Source organism: Macaca mulatta, chromosome 20 (assembly GCF_049350105.2).
Source record: "Macaca mulatta isolate MMU2019108-1 chromosome 20, T2T-MMU8v2.0, whole genome shotgun sequence".
Classification (NCBI taxonomy): Eukaryota; Metazoa; Chordata; class Mammalia; order Primates; family Cercopithecidae; genus Macaca; species Macaca mulatta.
The window spans coordinates 79311296-79336512 of NC_133425.1; the positions used below are offsets into that span (position 1 = coordinate 79311296).

General features: G+C 57.1%; 2 protein-coding genes and 1 long non-coding RNA gene across 7 annotated transcripts in view; all 3 read left to right on the top strand.

The window, feature by feature from the left end:
• Positions 1 to 1860: 1860 nt before the first annotated feature.
• On the top strand, positions 1861 to 17910 carry OSGIN1 (oxidative stress induced growth inhibitor 1). 2 transcript variants are annotated; one of them, XM_077986969.1, is made up of 7 exons: positions 1861 to 1961; positions 2850 to 2996; positions 9329 to 9427; positions 10930 to 11066; positions 12535 to 12726; positions 12948 to 13039; positions 16645 to 17910. In XM_077986969.1, the coding sequence occupies exons 2-7, from the start codon at positions 2954 to 2956 to the stop codon at positions 17588 to 17590; spliced, it is 1509 nt and encodes a 502-aa protein (XP_077843095.1). In that variant the 5' UTR covers positions 1861 to 1961; positions 2850 to 2953; the 3' UTR covers positions 17591 to 17910. The 2 variants fall into 2 exon arrangements, with proteins under 2 accessions (XP_077843095.1, XP_014982184.2); XM_015126698.3 differs by lacking the exons at positions 1861 to 1961; positions 2850 to 2996 and adding an exon at positions 4960 to 5090.
• On the top strand, positions 5818 to 7305 carry LOC144338267 (uncharacterized). Its single transcript, XR_013412253.1, has 3 exons — positions 5818 to 6046; positions 6150 to 6243; positions 6822 to 7305. It is a non-coding gene; the product is annotated as an uncharacterized LOC144338267 (long non-coding RNA).
• Positions 17911 to 19701: 1791 nt separating the features above from the next.
• NECAB2 (N-terminal EF-hand calcium binding protein 2) overlaps positions 19702 to 25217 on the top strand; it is a 35582-nt gene continuing 30066 nt past the window's right edge. For 2 of the 4 annotated variants that reach the window (XM_077986971.1, XM_028840693.2), the window contains exons 1-2: positions 20064 to 20306; positions 23593 to 23617. In XM_077986971.1, coding sequence (XP_077843097.1) covers positions 20106 to 20306; positions 23593 to 23617 — 226 coding nt within the window. In that variant the 5' untranslated portion in view covers positions 20064 to 20105. Of the gene's footprint in view, positions 20307 to 23592; positions 23618 to 25217 lie in introns of all 4 variants that reach the window. The other 2 variants (XM_028840692.2, XM_077986973.1) reach the window with 2 other exon arrangements.

Below are 25217 nucleotides of genomic sequence, written 5' to 3' on the forward strand. Positions count from 1 at the left end.
GGATCCGCCACCACCACCCCAACACTCCACGTCGGCAGGAGCAGTACACAGATGGGCAAACTGAGGCTCAGAAGGACAGCGCCTCTACTGGCCACACTGTCCACCTGGGCACTTGCGGCACTGCAGGGTGACCAACTGTCCTGGTTTACCCAGGCCTGGGGGTTCCTGGGACAGAGTGGGGCTTTCAGTGAGGAACCCTGGAATGTCCCAGCTCTTGTTAGCAACAGTGCCGAGGTCCACACCAGTAGTGTCCAACAAAGACCCAACAAGAGCCATGTGTGTCCTCCAACATCCCAGTAGCCAGGTTAAAATAAAAAGAGATGAGTGAAATTCATTTTAATAATATATTCTTTTTTTTTTTTTTTTTTTTTTGAGACGGAGTCTCACTCTGTCACCCAGGCTGGAGTGCAGTGGCGCGATCTCGGCTCGCTGCAAGCTCCGCCTCCCGGGTTCCCGCCATTCTCCTGGCTCAGCCTCCCAAGTAGCTGGGACTACGGGCGCCCGCCACCTCTCCCAGCTAGTTTTTTTGTACTTTTTAGTAGAGACGGGGTTTCACCGTGTTAGCCAGGATGGTCTCGATCTCCTGACCTTGTGATCCGCCCACCTCGGCCTCCCAAAGTGCTGGGATTACAGGCGTGAGCCACCGCGCCCGGCCTCTTTTTTTTTTTTTTTTAAGATGGAGTCTCGCTCTGTCGCCCAGGCTGAAGTATAGTAGCTCAGTCTTAGCTCACTGCAACCTCTGCTTCCTGGGTTCAAGCAATTCTCCTGCCTCAGCTTCCCCGAGTAGCTGGGATTACAGGTGACTGCCACCACGCCTGGGTAATTTTTGTATTTTTAGTAGAGACAGGGTTTCATCATATTGGCCAGACTGGTCTCGAACTCCTGACCTCAGGTGATCGGCCGCCTCAGCCTTCCAAAGTGCTGGGATTACAGGAGTGAGCTACCGCACCCAGCCTAATTTTAATAATATATTCTATCTAGCCCAGTATGTCAAATATTTTCCTTATTTTCATTGCAACATGTAATCCATATTAAAATTATGAATGAGATATTTTACCTTTTTGGTACTAATTCTTTGAATTCTGGTATGTATTTTACATTTACAACTAGAATTAACAAAACACAGGCTGCCAGGGAAATTTGAATTTTCAGGTAAATAAGAAATAAACTTTTAGTATAAGTATGTCACGTGCAATATTGAAGCTATACTAAAAGTTTGTTTCTTATTTATCTGAATTTCAAATTTCCCTGGAACCTCTATTTTCTTTTGCTGTCTCTGGAAACCGTCCTGTGGGCACACCTGAATTTGGAGGATCACGTGGCAAGCTCTCAGTAGCCACTTGAACTCATGGCCTCAAAGCACAAGGCCGGTCCAGGGGAACCAGGGCACCCACTGGCCCCCAAGACAGCCCCCTCAAGTCAGCCTGCAAAGACCCATTTGGCTCCTCCCCTCCCCGTGGCCCTTCTAACCATCGCCCTTTTGCCTGCCTTTAACAGTGTCTGTCTTTGTCTTAGTCAAACTTTCCAGGAGCAACTCAGCAATTCTGTTTCCAATAATCACCTAACAGGTAAACAAGACGGCAGGGAGGAAAGTCCACGTCCCGCCCCACAGTTCTCCATATCAGCAAATTTTCAAATTCTAGAACAACGTCAGGGTCAGCCGGGGCAGGACAGGTTTGGAGGAAGGGCCAGGCCAAGCCCAGGAGACGAGACGGGGTCCGGGGAAGCCCACCTCCTTCCCGGGTCTCCCCTCCAGACCCGCAGCCTCAGGCCTTCTCAAGCCCCAGCCTTAAGGAGTTGTGCACTCCAGGGTGGGGGGGGTCTCTGATCCTGGGTGCATGTCTCTCTCTGCCTCAGTTTACACACCCAAAATCTCTTGGAAGCTGCAGACTGGGCACCGTGGGATGGGGAAGTGGAGACCGAGAGGCTCCTGCCGGGGAAATATGCAGTGCAGACAAGAGGTACGTCGGCCGCAGCGGCCCCGCTCCCTGCCCTCATGTTCAAAACCCCTGTCTAGGTCCTGGTGTGTTGGAGCTGCACATTCAGAGTGTGAGAGATTGTTCATCACAAGGCTACAGCTGGAACAGAAGCCCAGAGAGGGAAGCTTCCCACCCCTGGTCACACAGCACACCTGTGGTGGGGCTAGACACTGGACAAGAGCCAAGGCTCAGAGCAAGGGGCTTCCTGCTCCCCCCGCCACCCCCCCACCACCCTGTGCGACACTGCTGCTGAGGGCCCCAGGAGGAAAGGAATACCAGGGCCAATTTCCCTTGGTTAAAACTGAGGCTGAGGGGACTATGCCTTGTCAAAGCCTACCCAGCCCGCCAGGGCTGAACCCACAGACAGCTCCCACCTACCCAGCCTCATGCAGGGTACAGCCCCAGGCTGGACGCATCATGAGATTTTGGGGCCTAGTACTAAATGGAAATTCAGGACATTCGTGTTCAAAATTAAGAATTTTAAGGCAGTGGCAGCAGAGCATTAAACCAAACTCTGGGCTCTCCGATCACAGGGTCCTGGGCACAGGTCACCCAGGGAAGCAGAAGAGGGGAAGGAGAGACCCAGCTCAGTCCTGGCTCTCTCCCCAGCCCTCCTGGCCCTCTGTGCACGTGGCCCCAACTGTGTCTAACCTCTTCCCTAAGCTTTTTCACCCCAGCTTCTCATTCTGCCCCCTAAACACTTACCCCCAGCCATCAGGCCCTCCCTTAGTGCCAGCACTGGCACACAGGTACACACACACATGCACACATGAGCACATGTGCACACATGCACAACATTCTCATTTTCTCTCTCTCTCCCCCTCCCTCCCTCCCTCCCCCCCTCCCTCCCTCCCCCCCTCCCCTCTGTAGGTTCCTGCTACTCTCACCTCATCAGAAGTGTTTTTCACCAGGACCCAGCCCCAGCCCTGCCAGCAGATGCTCCGGGGCCCTGGGCTGCGGTTTCCAGGCTGTACATGACTCCAGGGCAGGGCTGTGGCCACCCGGTCCACGACGAGGGTGAGGAGGGTGAGGCATCACCTCAGGCACAAAATTTTAGCGGCGCCAAAGCACCCCCATCACCAGAATACATACTGTGTACATGCAGTGTTCTTACAAATCAAAATTCATGAAAAAAAATCCAGAATGAAAAAAAGATCAAACTTTTATTAGAAACACAGCATCAGAAGTCCTGGTTCTCCTTTTGCATCAGCCCCAAGGCACTGCTCTGGAAGCTGTCTGGGTTTATCCTGGCTTTTTTGCATTAATTTAGATTTTTTTAATTGCCTCAAAATACTATTTTGTTTACTGGTTTTGGTTTCCTCTTAAAGTTTGCACTCAAAGGTGCACCCCCCATCCCCCACCCCTCCAAGGTGGCAGATGGGAGGATGAGGTCTACAACAACATCAACACTGAAAATAACAGCAAATGTACACTGAGGTCTATGTGTGCACCGTGTCAGCTTCCTCCCTCCCTCCCTCCCTGCCTTCCTCCCTCTTTCCCTCCCTCCCTCCTTCCCTCCCTCCCTGCCTTCCTCCCTCCTTCCTGCCCTCCTCCCTCCCTACTTCCCTCCCTACTTTCCTCCCTCCTCCCTCCCTACTTCCCTCCCTCCCTCCCTGCCTTCCTCCCTTTCCCTCCCTCCCTCCTTCCCTCCCTCCCTGCCTTCCTCCCTCCTTTCTGCCCACCTCCCTCCCTACTTCCCTCCCTCCCTCCTTCCTCCTTCCTTCCCTCCGTCCCTCCCTACTTTCCTCCCTCCTCCCTCCCTGCCTTCCTCCCTCCTTCCCTCCATCCCTCCCTACTTCCCTCCCCCCTCCCTCCCTCCCTACTTCCCTCTCCCCTCCCTCCCTCCCTGCTTCCCTCCGTGCCTCCCTTCTGTTTAAGCGATATTGGGCACCTATGTGTGCTAAGTGCTATTCTAGACGCTGGGTAGAGCAGTCGCGAATACGCCTTCCTGCCCACACAGAGCTCACGTTCTGGTTTGGGAAGAGAGACAATAAAATAATTCAGAAACAGGCCGGGTGCGGCATCTCGCCTGTAATCCCAGCACTTTGGAAGGCTGAGGCAGGCAGATCATCTGAGGTCGGGAGTTCCAGACCAGCCTTGCCAACATGGTGAAACCCTATCTCTACTAAAAATATAAAATCACCGGGCGTGGTGGCGCACGCCTGTAATCTCAGCTACTCAGGAGGCTGAGGCAGGGGAATTGCTTGAGCCCGGGAGGTGTAGGTTGCAGTGAACCGAGATCGCGCCATTGCACCCCAGCCTGGGAAACAAGAGCTAAACTCCGTCTCAAATAATAATAATAATAATTAGGAAACAGCAAGGTGTGGGGTGTGCAGTGCTACCCACACAAAACAGGAGAGAAGAGCCAGGGAGCAGGCTTCAAGTTCTAAGCATGGCAGCCCAGAAAGATGTCATTTAAACCCTCACAGCCACTCTGGCAGAGACAATCTGTGACTTGCCCCAGTTTTCAGATGAGAACACTGAGGTGTGGGCCCTAAGCAGCTTGCCAGAGCCCTGCAGCCAGGAAATGGCAAAGCTGGATTCTCAGCCCAGGCAGGCTGGTGCCAGAGGGCTTTTGGGGGCTGGAGGGTGCAGTAGAATCCAGGTGGAATGAGGGAACTGGACGGGTTTACTTTGTGCGCCGGACAAAGCCATCTCCTCCTCCTTGTGGGAAAGGCCAGGCTGGCTCATTCAGAGGTTACTGGTTCCTCCTCCAGAGACTGAGCCCTGGGGATGGGGGTCTGGCTGGGGGGAGGTGGCTGGGAGGGAGGGCCACCCTAGGCCCCCTGGCATGCTGCCCAGCAGGGGCCCTTTAAGGCTGGCCATGAGGCAGGCAGCGTGACACCCGCCCAGTGTGCAAGTTCATTCATCACGGGTCCTTGCTGACTCACGCTTATGAAAGTGATTTTCCTGGCCCCGCCCACTGCCTGCGCCGCCTCCTCCCTCCCTGTGAAATACCCTCACTTCCCTCTGGCCTCTCAGAGCCTCTTGGATCCCCACGGGGTAATGGGTGTCCCGATCTCACGGGGGACTCTGTGATCTGTGATCCCCTGACCCTCCTAGAGCACAACTTGGCCAGGCTCGCCGGGCTCCCGCACCACTGCCTGTCAGGTGAGTGTCCGGGGCCAGGCTCCGGGGCAGGGAATCAGGCACATCCCAGGCACCAGTGGCAGGCCCAGCTGGACTGGAGGGTCTGCAGAGCCCTGGCGCCAGGCAGTGATCCCGGGCGGTCCTGAGTGGAGGCCCTCCCCTGGGTTCTCTGGAGCCCGGCAGGATTCTCCCCTACCCCAGGTTCCTTCCAGATCCTCAGCTGTGTCCCTGGCACCCTCAGCCAAGCAGCTGAAGTGGCCACAGTCCCAGCATACCCTGGCCCATGTAACCGCCGTTCCTAGCAGGAAAGAGGGGTGTGGCCAGCCGGGTGTGCCGCCCGCTGTTCTACGACCACTCTGTCGGCAGCCAGGCTGGGTGCCCTCCCGGTTTCTGCTTCTCCTGCTCAGGAGGGACAGAGCCATGGATGCCCATGAACAGCCCCCAAGCCCCGGAGGTCCCAGCGACTTAGCTTCTCTCAGGAGGCTCAAGAGTGCAGTGGGTCGGTAGGGTGGCCCCTGGGAGGCTGGGGAGCTGCAGGAGATCCTGGGCTCCAGGTGTGCGGCACTGGGGTGAGGGCTCATCTGTGATAAACAGCAAGTGCCGCTTGCGTGGATAGACCACCTCCTCACACTTTAGCCCCCCAGGGCTTCATGTCACTTTCTTGGTCTCCCTGTAATCAGCTGTTTTACTGGAGGGGACTTGGCAGAACTAAGATTTGTCACATGGCCATGGTCTTGGACACTCCTAGGTGACCTGAGGCAAGGCGCCCACTCCTCCTGAAGGCCGTTTCTTCCTCTGCACAATGGGGATGAGAAAGCCCACCTCTTGGGGTGTCTTCAAAGGCAAATGAGTAAATGGCCACTAGAGGTGCCAAAGAAATGCAGACATACAGGTGTCCCAGAGTCTCAGAGCCGTTTGCAGCTTTAACAACCTCAGAAGTACAAATGCTGCACACTTGAAAGAAATATCAGTCGAAGGTGCAACTGTTTTCATTTCTTTTATCATATTTGCCTTTGTGGAATTTGAAACATCAATTTTTAATGTTAACTTCTTTCCATCTACTGCCGTCTTCAATCAAAGGGAGTTAAAAAGATAACATTAAAAATTGACTCTTCCAACCCCATAAAACTGAAAAGCACAAAAAGAACTGAAATGAAACTTTGGACGCTCTTTTGTAAGTTGGCAGCATACTTGTCTGAGGTAATGGGTGACAGCGTCAAGCTGCTTGGGACTTTGGGGCGTCGTGGGTCACTCTGCGCAGGAAGTGACTTCTCAGGTCCAGCCCCTGGGTGGTGACCTCACGTATGTGGCATCCAGAAGCTTCTGTTCAGGTGCCTGAGGACAGTCTCAGGAGGGAGCCCTGGACTTGGAGCCCCAAAGCCCTGGCGGTAAATCAGTGCCCTCTGCTGCCTGCAGAGGCTGGTAAGGGGCAGCCAGTTCAGATTCCTCACTGGCCAACAGGGGCTCCTGCAAGTGTGTTTCTCAGGGTGGTGGGAGAATCGCATGGCCCAGGGCGGGTGCACTGGGGCAGATGGAGCACGTTGGCTCACCCGTTTGGGGAAGGGGTTGGGGTGTCCGGGGGGTCAGCCCACGGGGATCAAATATTGGTTCCATCGCCCACCGGCTCGATAGCCTCAGGGCATGGCTTCACCTCTTCAAGCCTCAGTCTCCTCATCTGCAAAGTGGGTTGCTAGGAGGATCAAAGGAGGTAATGTGGGGAAGCCCCTTACCAGGAGGTCCCATGCTCCCCAGTGGCTGCTGTTCCCGTGGACCATGATGAGGACTGAGGGGCTCGGAGCCATTCGAGGGTACCAGGAGCAAGCCAGAGAAAGGTACCAGGAGCGAGCCAGAGAAAGCTCTCCGGGACTCGCAGTCCTATTCTCCAAGGCCTCTGGGTATACCCAGCGCTCAGGGTCAATGAGAAATGATCCCTTCCCGGCCAGAACACCAGGTCATCAGCTGTCCCTCTGCCTCCCCGCCTGCCACTAGCGCTGTGACAGAGCAGTGGGGGACCCTGGAACGGACACTGCACATTCCACCCGGCAGAGGGGTCTCAGCAAGAGCTGTCACAGCCCTCGGGGCACAGAGAAGGCTCTGGAGCAGGGCGACCTGGGCTCCGATCCAGCCCAGCCTGTGAAAGCTGGTTCAACCACCTTGCAGACTGTAAAGGGCCGTGAGAAACTCTCTGGCCCTCAGAGTACTTACAACAACCCGATTAAATAAGGATTCAATTTGTTAATGTGTATTAAGTGTTGAGATCATGCCTGGCACGCAGCCCACTCCACAGAAGTATGGAAATGTCAGCCACATGCTGCCTTTGTTGTTCTTGTGACTATTACTATTATAATTGGTGGCGGCGTCACCTGAAATCCCCTCCCCAGGCAGGCATCCTGGGGCCTCGCAGGGAGCCGGGCAGGGAGAGGTCACGTGGTCCCTGGCGACTGCAGGATGTCGCCTTCCTTCTCTCCGGAAAGGGAGGAGGAGGTCTCGGGTGCTGGGCATACGGGCTTGCCTAGACAGGACACGGAAGCTGTCCCTGGCCCCCGCCCCAGCGGAGGCAAGGAAGGCTGCGCTCAGGGGAGCAGAGAGCACCAACACAGGGGTCCCTGACAGACCCCTTCCCTGCTGGGCTCATCCTCACCCTCGGAGCCTCCTTCTCCTCACCTGCAAGACGGAGGTGACAGGGCTCACCTGTCAAGGCTGCTGAGTGGGCTGGATGCTACTGCTTACATGCAACCTCCTTCCCACTGTAGAGTGCTGTGAGAAGGTCAGTTGTTGTCACTGCGGGGGCAACACTCGGGTCCTCTCAGTGGCCCATCTGTATGGCAGTCTCTCATCCATCTCCTCGGAGCCTGCCTGGAGGTGGACGATGGTGTTTCTGTCACCCTGCGCACATCAGAGGCCACACACTGGTCTCAGCTGTGTTTGGCTGGCCTGTTAAGGATCTTCCAAAACCGTGCTTTCATTCATTGCGCACTTCTTCAAAGCAGATAATTCGCATAGAAATCCAGATTCCCACTTTCTCTGGAAGAATTCTGGAGGCAGGTGACCCTGGGCCCCCACCCCTGGCCACTCTGGATGGTCCAAGCCCAGTGCCCTCCCACTCAGTCTTTCCCCTGTGAGTGTGGCACCTGGATCTCCATGGGGGACAGGCCGAATGGCGTGGGTGGTGGCACTGGCAGGGCCTTGGCACCAGTGAGCCCTGGGTTTCAAAGCCAGCTGCACGACACTGAGAAGCTTGTGCGACCTCTCTGAGCCCCATTCACACATCTGTGGAAAGGGACATTAACACGGCCAGGACTGCACAGGGTCAGTGTGAGGCGGATATGAGAAAAAGCATGTCACATACCTGGTACAGAGTAAGTGCCAAATGCTCACCAACCCTGCGCCCACAAAGGTGTTGGCAGCGTGTGGCCCTCGGGTGAGGCTAGTGTCCTCTGCGAGCTGGTGTAGGGGAGAAGGTGGGTCTGATGCCCCTCTGGGCACTGGCAGCTCTAGGACCAGCACCTGAGTCCCTTTGAGCGATTTGGGCCTGGGGCCAGCAGAGGGCGCAGCTGCCCCAGAGATGGCAGGTTCACCCGCACGTCCCCAAACCTGGCCACTGCTTCCATTTCCCCAAGTCCAGCCCAGCCCCTGGGGCAGGCCACAGCACTGGCCCTTTCCCCATGGTAAATTCGCTCCAGGCAGGTGCTTCCCATCTGTGAGCCCACTGCATCCCTCAACCATCCTAGGAGGTAGGGACCCACTGCTTCCATTTTACAGATGAGGAAACTGAGACCCAGAGAGGCCCAGGAATGGGATAGGGAGCAACTTACCAGGGCTGGGTGACAATTCCAAAGTCCACCAGGCCACACTGGGACTCGAGGGCTGTGGCCCACAGAAGGGCCTGGCAGGGCTTGTTCCTGGGTTGGCCAGGAACGGCCTCTCGGGAAGACAGATAATGAGCTTCGGGGACTGTTGCTGCTCCAGTGAGATGGGAGAGTAGAGTGAGGCTCAGAGGGACAGTGGCTGCCTGGGGCGACCAGGCCAGAGGAGGGAAGGTCACGTCCTGCATGACCGGGGAGGGGTGGGGCAGACGGGCTGTTCGGAGCAGAGGCTGTGTGGGAGCAAGAAGGGAGTCCCATCAGATATGCCTCACGGGGACCCCGGACAAGACCCTAGGGGCCACAGGAGGCCACCCTAGCTGGAAGGTGAAGTGGCTGTGTGGACACCCAGGCCTCACCCAAACGGGCTCTTCCTTCCCCTCTCCCCCGCTCCAGGTCCACCGCCAGCCCCAAGCCCCCCACCAGCCATGAGCTCCTCCAGAAAGGACCACCTCGGCGCCAGCAGCTCAGAGCCCCTCCCAGTCATCATCGTGGGTGAGTGTCAGCGGCAGCCGGGGAGGGGCTCCACTGAGCCTTCCGGGTACCCCCCAGGTCTGAGGGCAGGAACTGGGCAAGTCCAGGCCTGGCCTCTTTTTTGTATTTCAGGGGGTTTTTTTGTTTGTTTGTTTTTGTTTTGAGACAAAGTCTCACTCTGTCACCCAGGCTGGAGTGCAGTGGTGCGATCTTGGCTCACTGCAACCTCCGCCTCCCGAGCTCAAGCCATTCTCCTGCCTCAGCCTCCCGAGTAGCTGGGATTACAGGCACTCGCTACCATGCCCAGCTAACTTTTGTATTTTTAGTAGAGACGAGGTTTCGCCATGTCAGCCAGGCTGGTCTCGAACTCCTGACCTCAAGTGATCTGCCTGCCTCAGCCTCCCAAAGTGCTGGGATTATAGGTGTGAACCACCATGCTTGGCCCAGGCCTGGCCTCTTTACAGTGGTCTTTAAGCCATTGAGCGTTTACTATGTGGCCAGTGCTAGGCTTAGCCGTTTATAAACTATCATTCCCTTTTACACCTCCGAGAACCCAGGGCTCTAGAACACACCCATCAGCTGGAGGCAACCCAGTGTGGGGCAGGGAGGCCTGGTCCTGAGCCCACAGTGGTCCCATGACTACCCTGTGCCCAGCACTGTGCTAGGTGCCCACACGAGAGGACACACAGCAGCTGCTTATAATTCCTGTCCTCTGTCTGCAAAAATGGCGACAGATGACCCCCCAGTATGCAGGCGTCCAGTTGAGCCACGTGAGATGGTCATTTCTGTAAGGCAAAAACAGATGGGTGCCTGTGATTTCTTATGGTTCCTCCTGGTATCCTACATATGAGTAATATTCTGAATCAGACGAGATAAGGAGAGGGGAAAGGACAGATAAAAAGAGAAGTGCTATCACAGGGCTGTGCCTGGTGAATTGCCCAGGAAGCACCACAGATGGTGGCGCAGTTCTTCAGACATGCAAGCAGCAGACCCAACAGGTGGCCCGGCACCCCTGAGCGCCCACGAGCACCCACCACTCAAGCTCGCCCCCAGGCCACGTAGCAGTCTGTGCTACATTCCCTCATCCATCTGACCTAGTTGTTAGCAATCTCAGAATCTCAGTCATGTTGTCAGAGGTTCCCTCTGTCTGGGTTTTAATCCCGGCTCATCTACCTTCCAGCCGTGTGACCATGGGCAAGTTACTTAACCTCTCTGTACACATTTCCTCAAGGATAAAAGGAGGAAAAGAGTAGCACTTACCTCACTGAAGCTATTGTGAGGCTATTGCGAAAGCTCTCAGTACAATTCCTGGCACAGAAGAAGCTCTCAGCAGTTGTCCATTCCTTCTTTTTAAAATTATCATTAGGCATAGTGTCTGGCACAGGCTAAGGGCTTAATCAATATTTTATTTTTATGAATGAAGGATAAATGAATGAATGTGCCACATCTAGATCAAAGCGTTCCACAGTAGTGTCTCCCACCTGAAAAGGCCACCCCCTTTAACCTCCACCCTCTCTCCCCAGGTAACGGCCCCTCTGGTATCTGCCTGTCGTACCTGCTCTCCGGCTACACACCCTATGTGAAGCCAGATGCTGTCCACCCACACCCCCTGCTGCAGAGGAAGCTCACCGAGGCCCCGGGGGTCTCCATCCTGGACCAGGTGGGTCAGCCTGGGGCCGGAGCTCTGGGGAGGACACACCCGCCCTTGGAAAACTACCGCAGCTTTCCCAGGGAAAAACAAAAGTGTGTGTTTGCTGGAAACAAGACCAAACACAGAATTCAAGAGTCCACAAAGTCAGCCACGGAGATCATGAAAGAGAAATCAGAGACCCACAAATGCCACATGGTCTAGGACTCACTATGCCCTAGACCCGTGGTTCTCAAGGAGGGGACGATTTTTCTCCTTGGGGGCACCTGGCAATGTCTGGCGACAATTTGGGTTGTCATGGCAGGGTGGCGGTACTACCAAATCTAGCAGGGTGGAGGCCAGGGATGCTGGCAAACGTCCAACACTGCACAGGACAGCGAGGGTGGTGGAACTGAAATATCTGCGGTGGAGTTTCTCAACCTTGGCCCCACTGACATTTAGATGACTTTGTTCTAGCTACAAAGAACGATCTGGCTCAAATGTCAGTGGGGCCAAGGTTGAGGAACTCTGCCACAGATATTTCAGTCCCACTACCTCCTGCCCACAAGGGTTTGCATATCCTCCCTCCATACCCTTGTTTTCCACTGTGCCCCTCCACGACCTCCCCTTGTTGACCTCCCTCGTCAGGCAGCATACATCCTCCTGTTCCCCTCCCGCCCAAGTTGGGGATGAGGAAATAGGTCTTGACCATTTGATCTGGATCAGTATTTTTCAAAATGCTCTCCATAGAATACTAGTTCCTCAGTATAACATACAGAGAAAAATGTCCCCACTCCAGTAAAACAGGGACACACTGGGCTTGGCAAAATTAAACAGGTAAATGATGGATGGCTGCAGGACTTGTCAGAACCCACCTGCATTATCTACTGTTAAGAGGCAGCACCGCCGGCTGGGCGCGGTGGCTCACGCCTGTAATCCCAGCACATTGGGAGGCTGAGGCGGGCGGATCACGACGTCAGGAGATCGAGACCACGGTGAAACCCTGTCTCTACTAAAAATACAAAAAATTAGCCAGGCACGGTGACGGGCGCCTGTAGTCCCAGCTACTCAGGAGGCTGAGGCAGGAGAATGGCGTGAACCCAGGAGGCGGCGCTTCAGTGAGCCAAGATCGCGCCACTGCACTCCAGCCTGGGCGACAGAGCGAGACTCCGTCTCAAAAACAAAACAAAACAAAAACAAAGAGGCAGCACCTCCCCAGCTGATCTGACCACGCTGATATTAGGGTAGGGATGTAGGCTCAGGCAATCGCCCCAGTCTCATCTAAGCTTGCCCATTTGCTCTGTACTCTGGGGCCCTTGGCCTCCTGGAAAGCCCTCAAAATGAGAGCTTCAAACTGCCCCCAGTGTGCGTATCTCTCTGAGACCCTCCAGTGCCACGGAAACGGCCCAGCCCCAGTCCCCACATTCCTGCCCAGCCTGAGACTCTGGGAAGACGACCCCGCTCTCCTCCAGCAGCCCCTCTGACCTGTGCCCCACTCCAGGACCTGGACTACCTGTCTGAAGGCCTCGAAGGCCGATCCCAAAGCCCCGTGGCCCTGCTTTTTGATGCCCTTCTGCGCCCGGACACAGACTTTGGGGGAAACATGAAGTCGGTCCTCACCTGGAAGCACCAGGAGGAGCACGCCATCCCCCATGTGGTCCTGGGCCGAAACCTCCCCGGGGGAGCCTGGCACGTAAGTGGGCAGCGAGGGCATGCCTTGTGGGGGGGGCTCTCTCCCTCATTCTCCCCACTTGGAGCTGGGACTCTGGCATCTCCCTTTCCTCATTCTCCACCCCACAACCCTGCCTCTCCCTCCTCCCTCCACCCAGCCCCAACCAAGGCCTCCCATGCCCTCTAGCCCCAAATGGGTTCAGGTTAGCAGAGGCCTGGACCAAAGCGTTCCTTTTCCTGCAGTCCATCGAAGGCTCCATGGTGACCCTGAGCCAAGGCCAGTGGATGGGGCTCCCGGACCTGGAGGTCAAGGACTGGATGCAGAAGAAGCGAAGGTGAGGCTGCCCCAGGATGCCTTGGGGGACACGGAAGGTTGGGCCTGTGAACCCAGAAAATCTGAGACAGGTCTCAGTTACTTTAGAAAGTTTATTTTGCCAAGGTTGAGGACACGCCCATTACACAGCCTCAGGAAGTCCTAAGGATGTGTAGCCAAGGTGATCGGGCACAGCTTGGTTTTAAACACTTTAGGGAGACATGAGACGTGAATCAATATTTGTAAGAAGTACACTGGTTCGGTCTGGAAAGGTGGGCCAACTTGAAGCAAAGGCAGGAAGCGGGGAGGGGCTTCCAGGTCACAGGTAGGTGAGAGATAAACAGTTGCATCCTTTTGAGGCTCTGATGAGCATCTCCAAATGAGGCGATCAGATATGCATCTATCTCTGTGAGCAGAGGGGTGACTGAATAGAAGGGGAGGCAGGTTGACCCTCAGCAGTTCTCAGCTTGACTTTTCCCTTTAGCTTCGTGATTTGGGGGGCCCCAAGATTTATTTTCCTTTCACAGGCCCCCCACACTGAGCCCAGGAGTCAGAGGTACAGGGGTTTCAGAGTGCATCTGGTCTGTCTTCCTCTTCTTCCAGAGGGGGAAACTGAGGCTCAGATAGGGAAAGGACTTGTCCAGCCCACATGAGTGGAGCTGAGCAACAGAGCTGGGCTCCCCTGATGACCCCCTGTCCCGTGCAAGCAGCAGACCATCCTGTCACATGGCCCCCAACTGGGCCTCCCCGGAGTGCCCCAGCCCCTAAGGAGGGGGTAACAGCTGGCCCCTGACCCTCACGCCCTGCGCCATGCCTCTGGCACAGGTCCCCCAGTCCGTGGTCTCCCTTCAGCCCCTCGGTCTATTCTGAGCCTGGCCTAGAACCATCTTTCTGGGTCAGCTCACAGGATGACTTTCTTTTTTCTTCTTTTTTTTAATGCTTTTGCTACAGGTGAGTTTCATCCTTAACCATGAGCCCACAAGTTGGGTAAACTAACTCACCTAAGGTCATGCAGATTATTGGAAATGGAGAAGGAAAACAGCTCACCCGAAACACACACTTCTCCCCACCCTTTCACTGCTGGGGTATTTTCTCCTCATCTGGCTTCCTGCCCCATCATGGCCACCCTAGAGAAATGGTTTGTGAACCTTGAATATCTGAGACAGGTCTCAATTTGGGAAGTTTAATTGCCAAGGTTGAGGATGCATGACCATGACACAGCCTCAGGAGGTCCTGATAACATGTGCCCAAGGTGGTCGGGGCACAGCCTGGCTGTGTACATTAGGGAGACTTGAGACATCAATCAATATATGTAAGATGGACATTGGTTCCGTCCAGAGGCGGGACAACTCCAGCAGGAAGGGGGTTTCCAGGTCTCCGACAGGTGAGGGACAAACAGTTGCATTCTGGAGTTTCTGATGAGCCTTTCCGGAGCAGGCAGTCAGATGTGCGTTTCTCTCAGTGAGCAGAGGGAAGACTTTGAGTAGGATGGGAGGCAGCTTTGCCCTAAGCAGTTGCCCGCTTGACTTTTCCTTTAACTTAGTGATTCATGGGCCCAAGATTGATTTTCCTCTCACAGTTTCAATCACTGAATAAAGGAGTTCCAGCCCCTGCTCCTCCCAGGTGTGTCCACCCAAGTGAGAAGCTGCCCCAGCGCAGATGCCCGGGTGCCGTCTGCCTTTTGGGAAGCCCGGCTTCCTCTGCCCCCAGGGCTGTGACCCGGCTTGTGTCCCCAACGGCAGGCACTCCAGGCGTCCCCCTCCAGGCCTCACTGTCTCTTTGATGCAAAGACTCTTCTGCATGTTTGGCAGGAAGACACCCAGGTTTGTGTAGCTACGTGTTAGTAGGCAGCCAGAAACTTGCATTTCACATGTAAGCACAGCCTTTTATAGCCTACTTTTGCGTTTTCACATTCTATCCCAAGCATTTCATGTGGCGATGTCACAGCGTTCAAAACCATCCTTTTACGTGGCCTCACAATATTCCCAAAGGCGGGTGAGCATCCCCAGTCCGGCAAATCACCAAATGCTTATTATGTGCCAGGCCTTGGGCTTAGACATCAGAGCACAAAACCACCGCAGACACACCCCCTGCCCTCACGGCGCTGCCAAGGTTACCCAGCCCCTGCCAGCCCTGGAGCGTTCATTCTTTCCATTGTGTCATTATTATAAATAACTCCGCACAGAACATGCTCTTGGGACCGTTCTGTATCACAACCTTTACAAAAACTGAGAAAAGGAGAATGGCGGCCCACAGAGATAAATTCCAGGGTCACAGACGAGCTGCGCTGGGTTGACTGGCACGGCCTTGGAGGTCCATTGTCAGCTCCTGCTACATGTAGCCAGACAGCAGGTGGCACAGGATTCTCCCATAAGGGAGTTCATCCTGAACCATGAGCCCACAAGCTGGGTAAATTAACTCATCTAAGGTCACACAGTGAGATACAGGAAGGTGCTAGGATGATGCCAAAGCCTGTCATTCAACCCCCACAAGAATGGGCCTGCAGTCACTGCCCCTGGAAAGAGTGACAATTAAAACAGCAACAACAATAATAAAATACCTCCTGCTGCTGTGTGGGCTGGGAATGATGGCGAGTGCCTCACGTGGGAGTCTTTAAATCAACTTTTAAATTGACTACATATGGGCCGGGTGCAGTGGTGCGAGCCTGTAATCCCAGCACTTTGGGAAGCCGAGGCCGGTGGATCACTTGAGGTCAAGAGTTCGAGACCATCCTGGCCAACACGGCAATACCCTATCTCTAATAAAAATACAAAAATTAGCCAGGCTTGGCGCTGCATGCCTGTAGTCCCAGCTACTCAGGAGGCACAGGCATGAGAATCGCTTGAGCCCAGGAAGCGGGGGCCGAAGTAAGCTGAGATCACGCCACGGCACTCCAGCCTGGGCAGCAGAGTGAGACTCTGTCTCAAAAAATAATAATAAAATAAAATTTAAAAAATTAGCTACATATAGAAAAGTACGTAACTCCTGTGAGTACCGGTTGATGAAATTTCTCAAGGTAAGCACAGAGAATCAAGAAACCGACCTTCTTCCCAGAAGCCCCCATGCCCTTTCCGACCAGGACCCCCTTCCCCATCCCCGGAGGTAACCCCTCTCTTGATGTCCAACTCCATAGATGAGTTCTGCCTGTTTCTGAACTATATAAAAACGGAATCATACCATATTTAATCCTTTGAGGTGACAATCATGGTGGCCCATCCTAAGCCCTTTGTTTTTATCGGCTCACCAAATCCTCTCCACAACCTCACGAAATAGGTCCTGCCACCAACATCTTCCTCATTTTGCAAACTGGGGAAACAGACACAGCTCCCTGATGGCAGAGTCAGGATTCGAGCCCAGGCAGTGTGGCTCTGGAGGCTGCACTCTGAACCCCGCCCTACACCACCCTACACTACCCTATACCACCTCTCCTGAGGGAGGTACCCTTGTTAGCTCCATTTTACAGAAGAGGAGACTGAGGCTTGGAGAGGTTGAATTACCTGGCCCAGTCCTACAGCTACAGCCTAGTCCAGCTCCAGGGCCTGATACCGCCCTGGACCTCTCCCATCCCACCCAGCCCCCCAACCCTTGACAGTGTCTGACTCTGGCCTCCTGCATCCTCCCCAACAGAGGCCTTCGCAACAGCCGGGCCACGGCCGGGGACATTGCCCACTACTACAGGGACTACGTGGTCAAGAAGGGTCTGGGGCATAACTTTGTGTCCGGTGCTGTAGTCACAGCCGTGGAGTGGGGGACCCCCAATCCCAACAGCTGTGGGGCCCAGGACTCCAGCCCCCTCTTCCAGGTGAGCGGCTTCCTGAGCAGGGACCAGGGCCGGCAGCCCTTCTCGCTGTGGGCCCGCAACGTGGTCCTCGCCACAGGCACGTTCGACAGCCCAGCCCGGCTGGGCATCCCCGGGGAGGCCCTGCCCTTCATCCACCATGAGCTGTCCGCTCTGGAGGCGGCCACAAGGGTGGGTGCGCTGACCCCAGCCTCGGACCCTGTCCTCATCATTGGCGCGGGGCTGTCAGCGGCTGATGCAATCCTCTACGCCCGCCACTACAACATCCCCGTGATCCATGCCTTCCGCCGGGCCGTGGACGACCCTGGCCTGGTGTTCAACCAGCTGCCCAAGATGCTGTACCCTGAGTACCACAAGGTGCATCAGATGATGCGGGAGCAGTCCATCCTGTCGCCCAGCCCCTACGAGGGTTACCGCAGCCTCCCCGGGCACCGGCTGCTGTGCTTCAAGGAAGACTGCCAGGCCGTGTTCCAGGACCTCAAGGGTGTCGAGAAGGTGTTTGAGGTCTCCCTGGTGCTGGTCCTCATCGGCTCCCACCCCGACCTCTCCTTCCTGCCTGGGGCAGGGGCGGACTTTGCAGTGGACCCTGACCAGCCACTGAGCACCAAGAGGAACCCCATTGACGTGGACCCCTTCACCTACCAGAGCACCCGCCAGGAGGGCCTGTACGCCATGGGGCCGCTGGCCGGGGACAACTTCGTGAGGTTTGTGCAGGGGGGAGCCCTGGCTGTGGCCAGCTCCCTGCTAAGGAAGGAGACCAGGAAGCCACCCTAACACCCGGCCAGACCTGCTGGCTCCCAGGCCCTGAGAGGACAAAGATGACCACATCTCTGCTGGATGTAGGGTCCGTCCAAAGATGCCCCAGGGAGGGGCGTCAGCCCACATAGCTGACCTTTGGGGTCAAGAGGAGTAGGGATCCCAGTGTCTGAGGTGGTAACAGTGGCCGCAGGCCAGGGTCGGCCTAGACCTAGGATTTGGGGGTAAAGCTGCTGGTGTGAGCTGGGATCACCAGGACCAGCTGAGCACCCAGCAGGAGACCTGCAGGCCTGCGCCTTCCAGAAGCAGGTCCCAAATAAAGCCAGTGCCCACCTGCACTCATGCGTCTGAGGACTCTGTGCTCAGGGAAGGAGCTGTGTTCCCGGGACCCTGCACTGGGCTCGGGGGAAGGGAGGGAAGGCGATTGGGGGAGGAGTCCTGGGGCATGTGGTCCTGGATGAGGTCCATGACTGGGGCCTTGGGGTACAAAAGATGGTGCCCCAAGTGTGGGAGCAGTTGAGCGGGCAGCTGTACTACAGCCTGGGGGTGGCAGTGGCGGGTGTGTGCAGGGAGTGGTGTCCCGGAGGGCACTGCAGTTCTGCCCACCCCCCCCCCCGCAGTCTGTCCCCTCTCCTCTCTGTTCTGCCACGTGGCTTCCTTTCAGTCCCTCCTGCTGGCCAGGTCCCTGCCTGCCGCAGGGCCTTTGCACAGAGGGTCCCCAGCCCAGGACAGTTTCCCGCCTTTCTTTAATTCCTCTTCCTTGGGGTCTCTCAGGGTAAGAATCACTTCCTCTAGGAAGCCTCTTCTGACACAAATCCCTCCACTGCCATCGCAGCAAAGACTCCTCTCATGGTCCAAGGTGCTACCTTTTCATAGCAGTTCAGTTTTTATTTTTCTATTTTTTTGAGACAGAGTCTCATTTTGTTGTCCAGGCTGGAGTGCAGTGGTGCTTGGTTCACTACAACCTCTGCTTCTGAGTTCAAACGATTCTCCTGCCTCAGCCTCCCAAGTAACTGGGATTACAGGTGCCTGTCACCTCACCCAGCTAGTTATTTTATTTTTAATAGACAGGGGTTTCACCATGTTGGCCAGGCTGGTCTTGAACTCCTGACCTCAAGTGATCCGCCCTCTTTGGCTCTCCAAAGTGCTGGTATTACAGGCATGAGCCACCACACCCTGCCAGCAGTTCAGTTTTAATTGTTCATTTATTTGTGGAATCATTTCAGTGTTTGGCTCTGCCCACTTGGATGTAAGCTCCAGGAGCTCCAGGAGGCCAAGTACACCATCTGTTTTGCCCATTGCTGGAACTCAGCACTTGGGCACCTGCCTGGCACCTAGTGGGTTCTCCTTAATTCATCTTTTAAATGAATGGGTGGATGGATGGATAGATGGGAGGATGGTTGGATGGATGGGAGGATGATGGGTAGGTGGACGGGAGGGAGGGTGGGTGGGTGGATGGATGGGAGGGAGGATGGATGGATGGATGGATGGATGGGAGGATGGTGGGTGGATGGATGGATGGATGAATGGATGGGAGGGTGGGTGGGTGGGTGGATGGACAGACAGATGGGCAGACGGGCAGATGGATGGATGGATGGATGGATGGATGGATGGATGGATGGATGGATGGATGGGAGGATGGTGGGTGGGTGGATGGATGGATGAATGGATGGGCGGGTGGGTGGGTGGATGGATGGATAGATGGATTGATGGACAGGTAGGAGGGCGGATGGATGGATGGGTGGGTGGGTGGATGGATGGATGGATGGATGGGAGGATGGTGGGTGGGTGGATGGATGGATGAATGGATGGGCCGGTGGGTGGGTGGATGGATGGATAGATGGATTGATGGATAGGTAGGCGGGCGGATGGATGGATGGATGGACGGACGGGTGGGTGGGTGGATAGATGGATGGGTGGATGGAGTGTAAAAGAAAGATGTTCTGGGGGTGAAGACTGGTTCTGGGCGTTGTGTAACGAAAGGGGCGGCCTGAAGGGTCGTCCACGCCCGCGGGAGGTAAGGGTGGGCGCTCTCGGGTGTGACAGGGCCCGCGGTGCGTGGGCGCCGCTCCCTGGGGCTGGAGCCGGCAGAGGGCGCTCCGGGCTGGCTGGACATCCGCGCTCCGGCCCCTGCAGCGCGCCGCGAGTGGGAGGGGGGACTTTAGAAGCGGGGACAGCAGGAGACTTTTGGGGAGCAGACCCCAGGGGCGCCGCCCCGCCCCCAGGCCCCACCTACCCCGCGCCTCTGGGTAGCCCCATCTGTGGCTGCGCCCGCGCCCCTAGCCCCGGCGGGCAGTCCTCAGGCCCCGCGCCCGGCCGCCGGGGGTGGGGGCGGCGGGGAGCGGGCACGTGTCTCGGGGTCCGGCCGGCCCGCCCCCCGGCGCTGGCCAGTCCCCGCGGTGTCCGCGGCCGCGGGGGCAGCGGGAGAGAGGGCGGGGCAGCGCGGCCGGCGCGGGGAGGGGGTCGCGCGGGGGCGGGCCGCGGCCGGGCGGGGGTCGGCGGGCTTCCGGGCGGCGGCGGCGGGCGCGGCGCGATGTGCGAGCGGGCGGCGCGCCTGTGCAGGGCCGGCGCGCACAGGCTGCTCCGGGAGCCACCGCAGCAGGGCCGGGCGCTGGGCGGGCTGCTGCGCTGGGTGGGCGCCAGGATGGGCGAGCCCCGGGAGCCGCTGGCCCCCGCCGTCCCCGCGGACCCCGGCCCAGCCTCGCCGCGCGGGGGCACCGCCGTCATCCTGGACGTGAGTACGCGCCGGCCGGGACCCGGAGCCCCATCCGCCCCTCGGGCGGACCCCGACGCCGCGACTCGCGAGGCCCCCCCTACCCGGGCAGGAGACCCCCAGCCCCTTTGCGTGCCAGAGCGGGAGCCCCCAGCCCCGCCACGTCCAGGCCGGTCTCCAACCCAGTTGTCTCCCTGGGCCGGGAGACCCCCTCCGCCCCTCCGCCCCTCCGCCCCTCCACCCGCACTTCTCCGAGTCCCTGCCTGCCCACAGTGAGGACCCGTGAGCCCCCGGACCCGGCCACTGTCCCCCTAGTTTTGTCCAAGCCAACCCCCCACCCTTTACCCCGCGGGACCGGAGTCCCTCGCCGCCTCCAGCCCCCTCCTCCTCCCTCGCCGCCTCCAGCCCCCTCCTCCTCTCCATCCCGGCTCCTGTCCGGAGCGATACTTTTCAGAGGCCCCCAACAACCCCTACCTCTAGCCCACCTCTCTTCGCTCTAGACCCTGAGCCCCTGCTCATCTCACGCCCAAAGACCCTTCGCCCCAGCTACTGCCACTTTAAAAGTGAAGCTCCCTCCCCACCTTCTGTCTTCTCGTCTCCTTTCCGTAGAGCCAGAGCCATCGCCCATCAGCCCTGAGCCAGTACCTCTCTGGTCTTCCCCACCCCGCCCCCTTCCATTCCAAGCCCTCTCCTGTCTTCTGTTCCCTTCCCCACACCCCTCTACCCTAGCGAGAGCTGGGTCCTCTTCATGGACCAGACTCACCCCTCACCACCCCTCCTAACTCCCCTGGGACGCAAACCACCCACCTCTGGGAAGCCCACCCCACCCGGGAGGGAGCGGCTTGGAGGAGGAGGACTTCTCCCGGCAGAGAGCACTCGGAGGAGGTGGAGGGGGCTTCTGGGGGTGTGGACTGCGTGTTTCAGCGAGGGTCCTTCTGGGATGGCGCTGGGGGCTGCCTCTGCCTGTGTGGTGGATTTCTGGGAGAGTGGTGGGTGTGTGTGAATGTGTGTACACGCGTGTACAGCAGATCCCTGTGAGTCGGGGGGGCTCCTTCCCTTCCTCTCTCCTCTTTCCTGCTCCTGGAACCCTTGGCAGGGTCTGGACTCGGGGCGGGGTTGTGCTGGACACAGCAGGGGAAGCTCTAGAGTGCCACACTCACAGGCACAGACACACACTCGCACACAGCCAGAGAAACACCTGTGCAGCCACACACACACACCCCACCCCGTCTCAGGAGGACCCCCACAGAGCTCCCACTGAAAGTCCTAGGCAGAGCCCTGCAGGCCCAGGCTGCCCTGCACGGAAGCCCTGCCCAGTGAGGGTGGGGGCTCTGAGCCTCCATCTCCTCACCAGCCAAATGGAGTGAAGAGCAGGGGCGGGGCGAGGGGTGCTCCTGCAGACTCCTGGAGCTGGCTGACATTACCAGGTGTCAGCCCTGCCATGTCACTCATGTGTTCAGCATTCCTGCCCAGAATCGGCACCTGCCTGGTGCCTGGCCTCAAGGGGGATCTGGGACACCCAGATAGGGCCCCAGCTTTGAGGAACCTTGCCCAGTCAGGAACAGGGCTGCAGGGTGCCCAGGCTGGATCTTTGAGGAGGGCCTGGGGGTCTGAGGTTCAGCCGGGAGGAGGGGTGATGTTTGAGAGGCCCTCCCGTGCTTCAGTCTCACCGCCCAGGTGCCTGGAAATGACCGAGGGTGCCCCTGTCTCGTTGCTTGGAGGGATGGGGGTGGAGGGCATCTGTCCTTTACCCTAAGGCGAGGACAGAGGGTGGAAGGGTCAGAGTGAGTATTACCTCCTCCTCCATGGCTGACCTGGCCTCAGCAGCCCTCCCTGGTGTCGGGAAATGTGCACATGTTGCTGCCCCTCCCTGGGTCTCCGCACCCTCCTTGCTACAAGCCAGTGAGATTGGGGTGGGGGCCACCCCAGACCCTGGGATCCTTCTCAGGCTTTAAAGTGCTGGTGGGCCAGGCACCGTGGCTCGTGCCTGTAATCCCAGCACTTTGGGAGGCCGAGGCGGGTGAGTCACCTGAGGTGAGGGGTTCGAGACAGCCTGACCAACAAAGTGAAACCCCGTCTCCACTAAAAAATACAAAAATTAGCCAGGCATTGTGGCAGGTGCCTGTAGTACCAGCTACTCGAGAGGCTGAGACAGGAGAATTGCTTGAACCTGGGAGGCAGAGGTTGCAGTGAGCCAAGATCGCATCACTGCACTCCAGCCTGGGCAGCAGAGCGAGACCCCATCTCCAAAAATAACAAATAAAAAGTGCTAGTGAATCAGTCCCCTTAGGATCTGGTTACGGTGAAAGGTCTGACTCCACTACAGTGCAGAGTAGGTGGGACGTCCTGCATTGCAAACAAGCGCCTGCAGGACCCCCGAAGAGCTCCTGTGAATAGCAAGGTCTTAGCACACAGGTGTCAACATTGTGCCTGGGAAGCTTTAAATATGCTGAAATCAGAGCGGGCCTCACAACAGCTGATTCAGTCACCCTGGGGTGTGGCCTGGGCTGAGGAGGTTTTGAAAGCTCTCCAGGTGATGGAGTTGGAATGGGCGGAAAGCTGCCTTCGAGCCTCAGCCTGGCAAGCGGCACTGCCAGCCAGACCTTGAGGGAAGGGGAGCAGCTCTAGCCCAGGGATTTGGATGTCACTGGAAAGGCAGGAAGAGGAGGCACCTGGTCTGTAGGTTCAGGCCAGCCTTGGAGCTGCCCTTCACCCATCCCTGCCTAATGCAGCCAGAACCTCGTCTGTGGCTGCTTTTCCGAGCTCTTGGCGTCCTATTTCTCCTCCTGCACCCCAAAATTAACACAGTCCTGCCTGTGGCTGGCATTGTCACCAGGCCTTGCAAACACCTCCGTCGGACTTATCCCAACCTCCCTGGAAACACACCAGGGGTTCTGGAAGGACTGCAGTGGTAAAGGTTGTGGCGCTCCCTGGGACACTGATTGGGAGTGTGGTTGTATGCAGCTGAGCGTTTGGCGGTGGTTGAAGCCGTGTGGACTGATGACTGTGGATGTACACCTGCAGGGATGGCCGTAGGCCTGCGTGTGTCTGTCAGCATGGCTGGGGGCAGGCTGGTGGTACTGGCAGCCGCTTCCGCGTGGGCAAGGCGAAGGCCTCTGCCTGCAACATCCCTCTCCCGTTGGCCCTGGATCCCAGCCCAGGGATGGGGAGAGGGAAGAGGGGCTCAGCTTCCCAAGACCCTAAGCTGCTCCTAGGAGAAGAGAAGGATCCCAGTATCCGGTCAGAGGCCGCCGGAAGGGCTTGCCTCTCCCTGGCCCAGGGCTGACTCGGCCTCTCTTTTCTGCAGATTTTCCGCCGTGCGGACAAAAATGGTGAGTTTCCCTCCCAGGCAGTCTGCCGCCCCGCTCCTTCTGTCCTTGTGCTTCACGGGGAAAGGATCAAGGATAGGAGACATGTGCAACCTTGAGCCTAAAGGCTTGGAGCGCAGGGGTCTGAAGTTAGAAGGCCAAATCCTGCTGCTGCTCTGTGCCTCAGTCTCCCCATCTGTAAAATGGGAATCCTAGTAGGGCCTACTTAGCAGGGACACCTCCACTCGAGGGCTCAATGAGTCATGTCTGTGATGCCAAGAACAATGGCTGGCTGTGGTAAGTGCTGGGTGTACTTTAGGCCTTTTCCTAGCTGGGTTGAACCAGAGGAGCCCAGGCCAGGGCTCAGAAACCCTCCTTTAAAGGAAGCCCCCAGCTTCACGCTAGGCCCTTTACAAACCTTGGTGCACTTCTTTGTAGCAACCTGAGCAGTCAGTGCTCTTGCCTCTGTTGACACCATAGCGACCCAGAGAGGTTAAGCAATTTGCCCCAGGGTTGCCCAGCTGCATGAAAGAAGTGGAGGCTCTCCTGCAGACCCGGGCCCTTTTCCCCTTATCAGCCTCTTCGAAACGGTGAGCAGCATCTTGTGGCCACGGAATTCATAGCACTCCACTTCTCCCGACTCCTTGGAAGGGCTCCACTTGGAGAAGGAGCCCAGGCCTTGAGAATAAGCACGGTTAGGAAGGCCCAGCTGAGCCTCAGCTAACACAAAGCACCACACCTTCTTAAAAATACCATACAGGTGCAACGCAACTCACCGTGGACTTTCGCCAAGACACATTCCCTCTGTGGGCCTTGGTTTTCCCGCGGGTAAAGTGGGGCAGTAACACTTGCCCTGCCTCTTTCCCTGGGTTTTGGGGAAAAGCCAGAAAGGGGGTGTAGGTGACAAATGTGTTTAAAGAGAATTGAGTGCTCCTGGTGTGTTCATTCATTGAGAAAATCCACATCAAGTACCAAGCCTGTGCCAGGGGAAGAGCAGGCAACAGAGACCCTGTGACCTGCCCCGGGGCCCTTGGTCCTCAACACCTCTGGCTCCGGTTCCTCTCCTGCACAAGCTGGAGTTGAGGATGGCAGCTCTGGCCTGGGTCTCCAGCACCCGCCTCATCCCTGGGAGTTCCTGTTGACGGCTCCCACCCAGGGCGGTTGCAGGGTTGAGTTGGAGGCCTTGGGTGGGGGTGGCAGTGCACAGGCCTGGGCTGGAATCAGTTCCGATAAGTCTCCCATCCTGGCCTCCTGCATCCCTGGGGGTGATGGTGACCACTCCCAGGCTTCTGGGGAAGAAGGACCATCAGCAGTGATTCCCCATGGAGGAGAGGAGGAAATAAGAGGGACGTAGGGAGATGAAGTGGCTCTGGAAAAACAGCCGTAGCACCACGGCCTGAAAAGCCTTGGAGATGAGCCAGGGGAAACGGGAGGCTGTCCCTGAGATGGGGTCACTGGAACCCTCAGCGTCATTGCCTGTGTGCTGGTCTGGCTCCTCCAGCAGGTTGAGAGGCAGGAATTTGGGTTTGTACCTTGTCCTGGGCCCAATACCCAGCACACAGTAGGTCCTCAGTAAATGTCTGTAGACTTGGTGGACGTGTTTGTTGGTGAGAGCGTAGCTGTG

What these genes read in the sequence shown, in the direction of transcription:
- OSGIN1 (XM_077986969.1), top strand. Translation starts at nt 2,954, where the DNA reads ATGACTCCAGGGCAGGGCTGTGGCCACCCGGTCCACGACGAGG. An exon ending in CCTCCCAGTCATCATCGTGG is followed by an intron (nt 9,428 to 10,929) that starts GTGAGTGTCAGC and finishes CTCTCTCCCCAG; the next exon opens with GTAACGGCCCCTCTGGTATC. An exon ending in GGGTCTCCATCCTGGACCAG is followed by an intron (nt 11,067 to 12,534) that starts GTGGGTCAGCCT and finishes GCCCCACTCCAG; the next exon opens with GACCTGGACTACCTGTCTGA.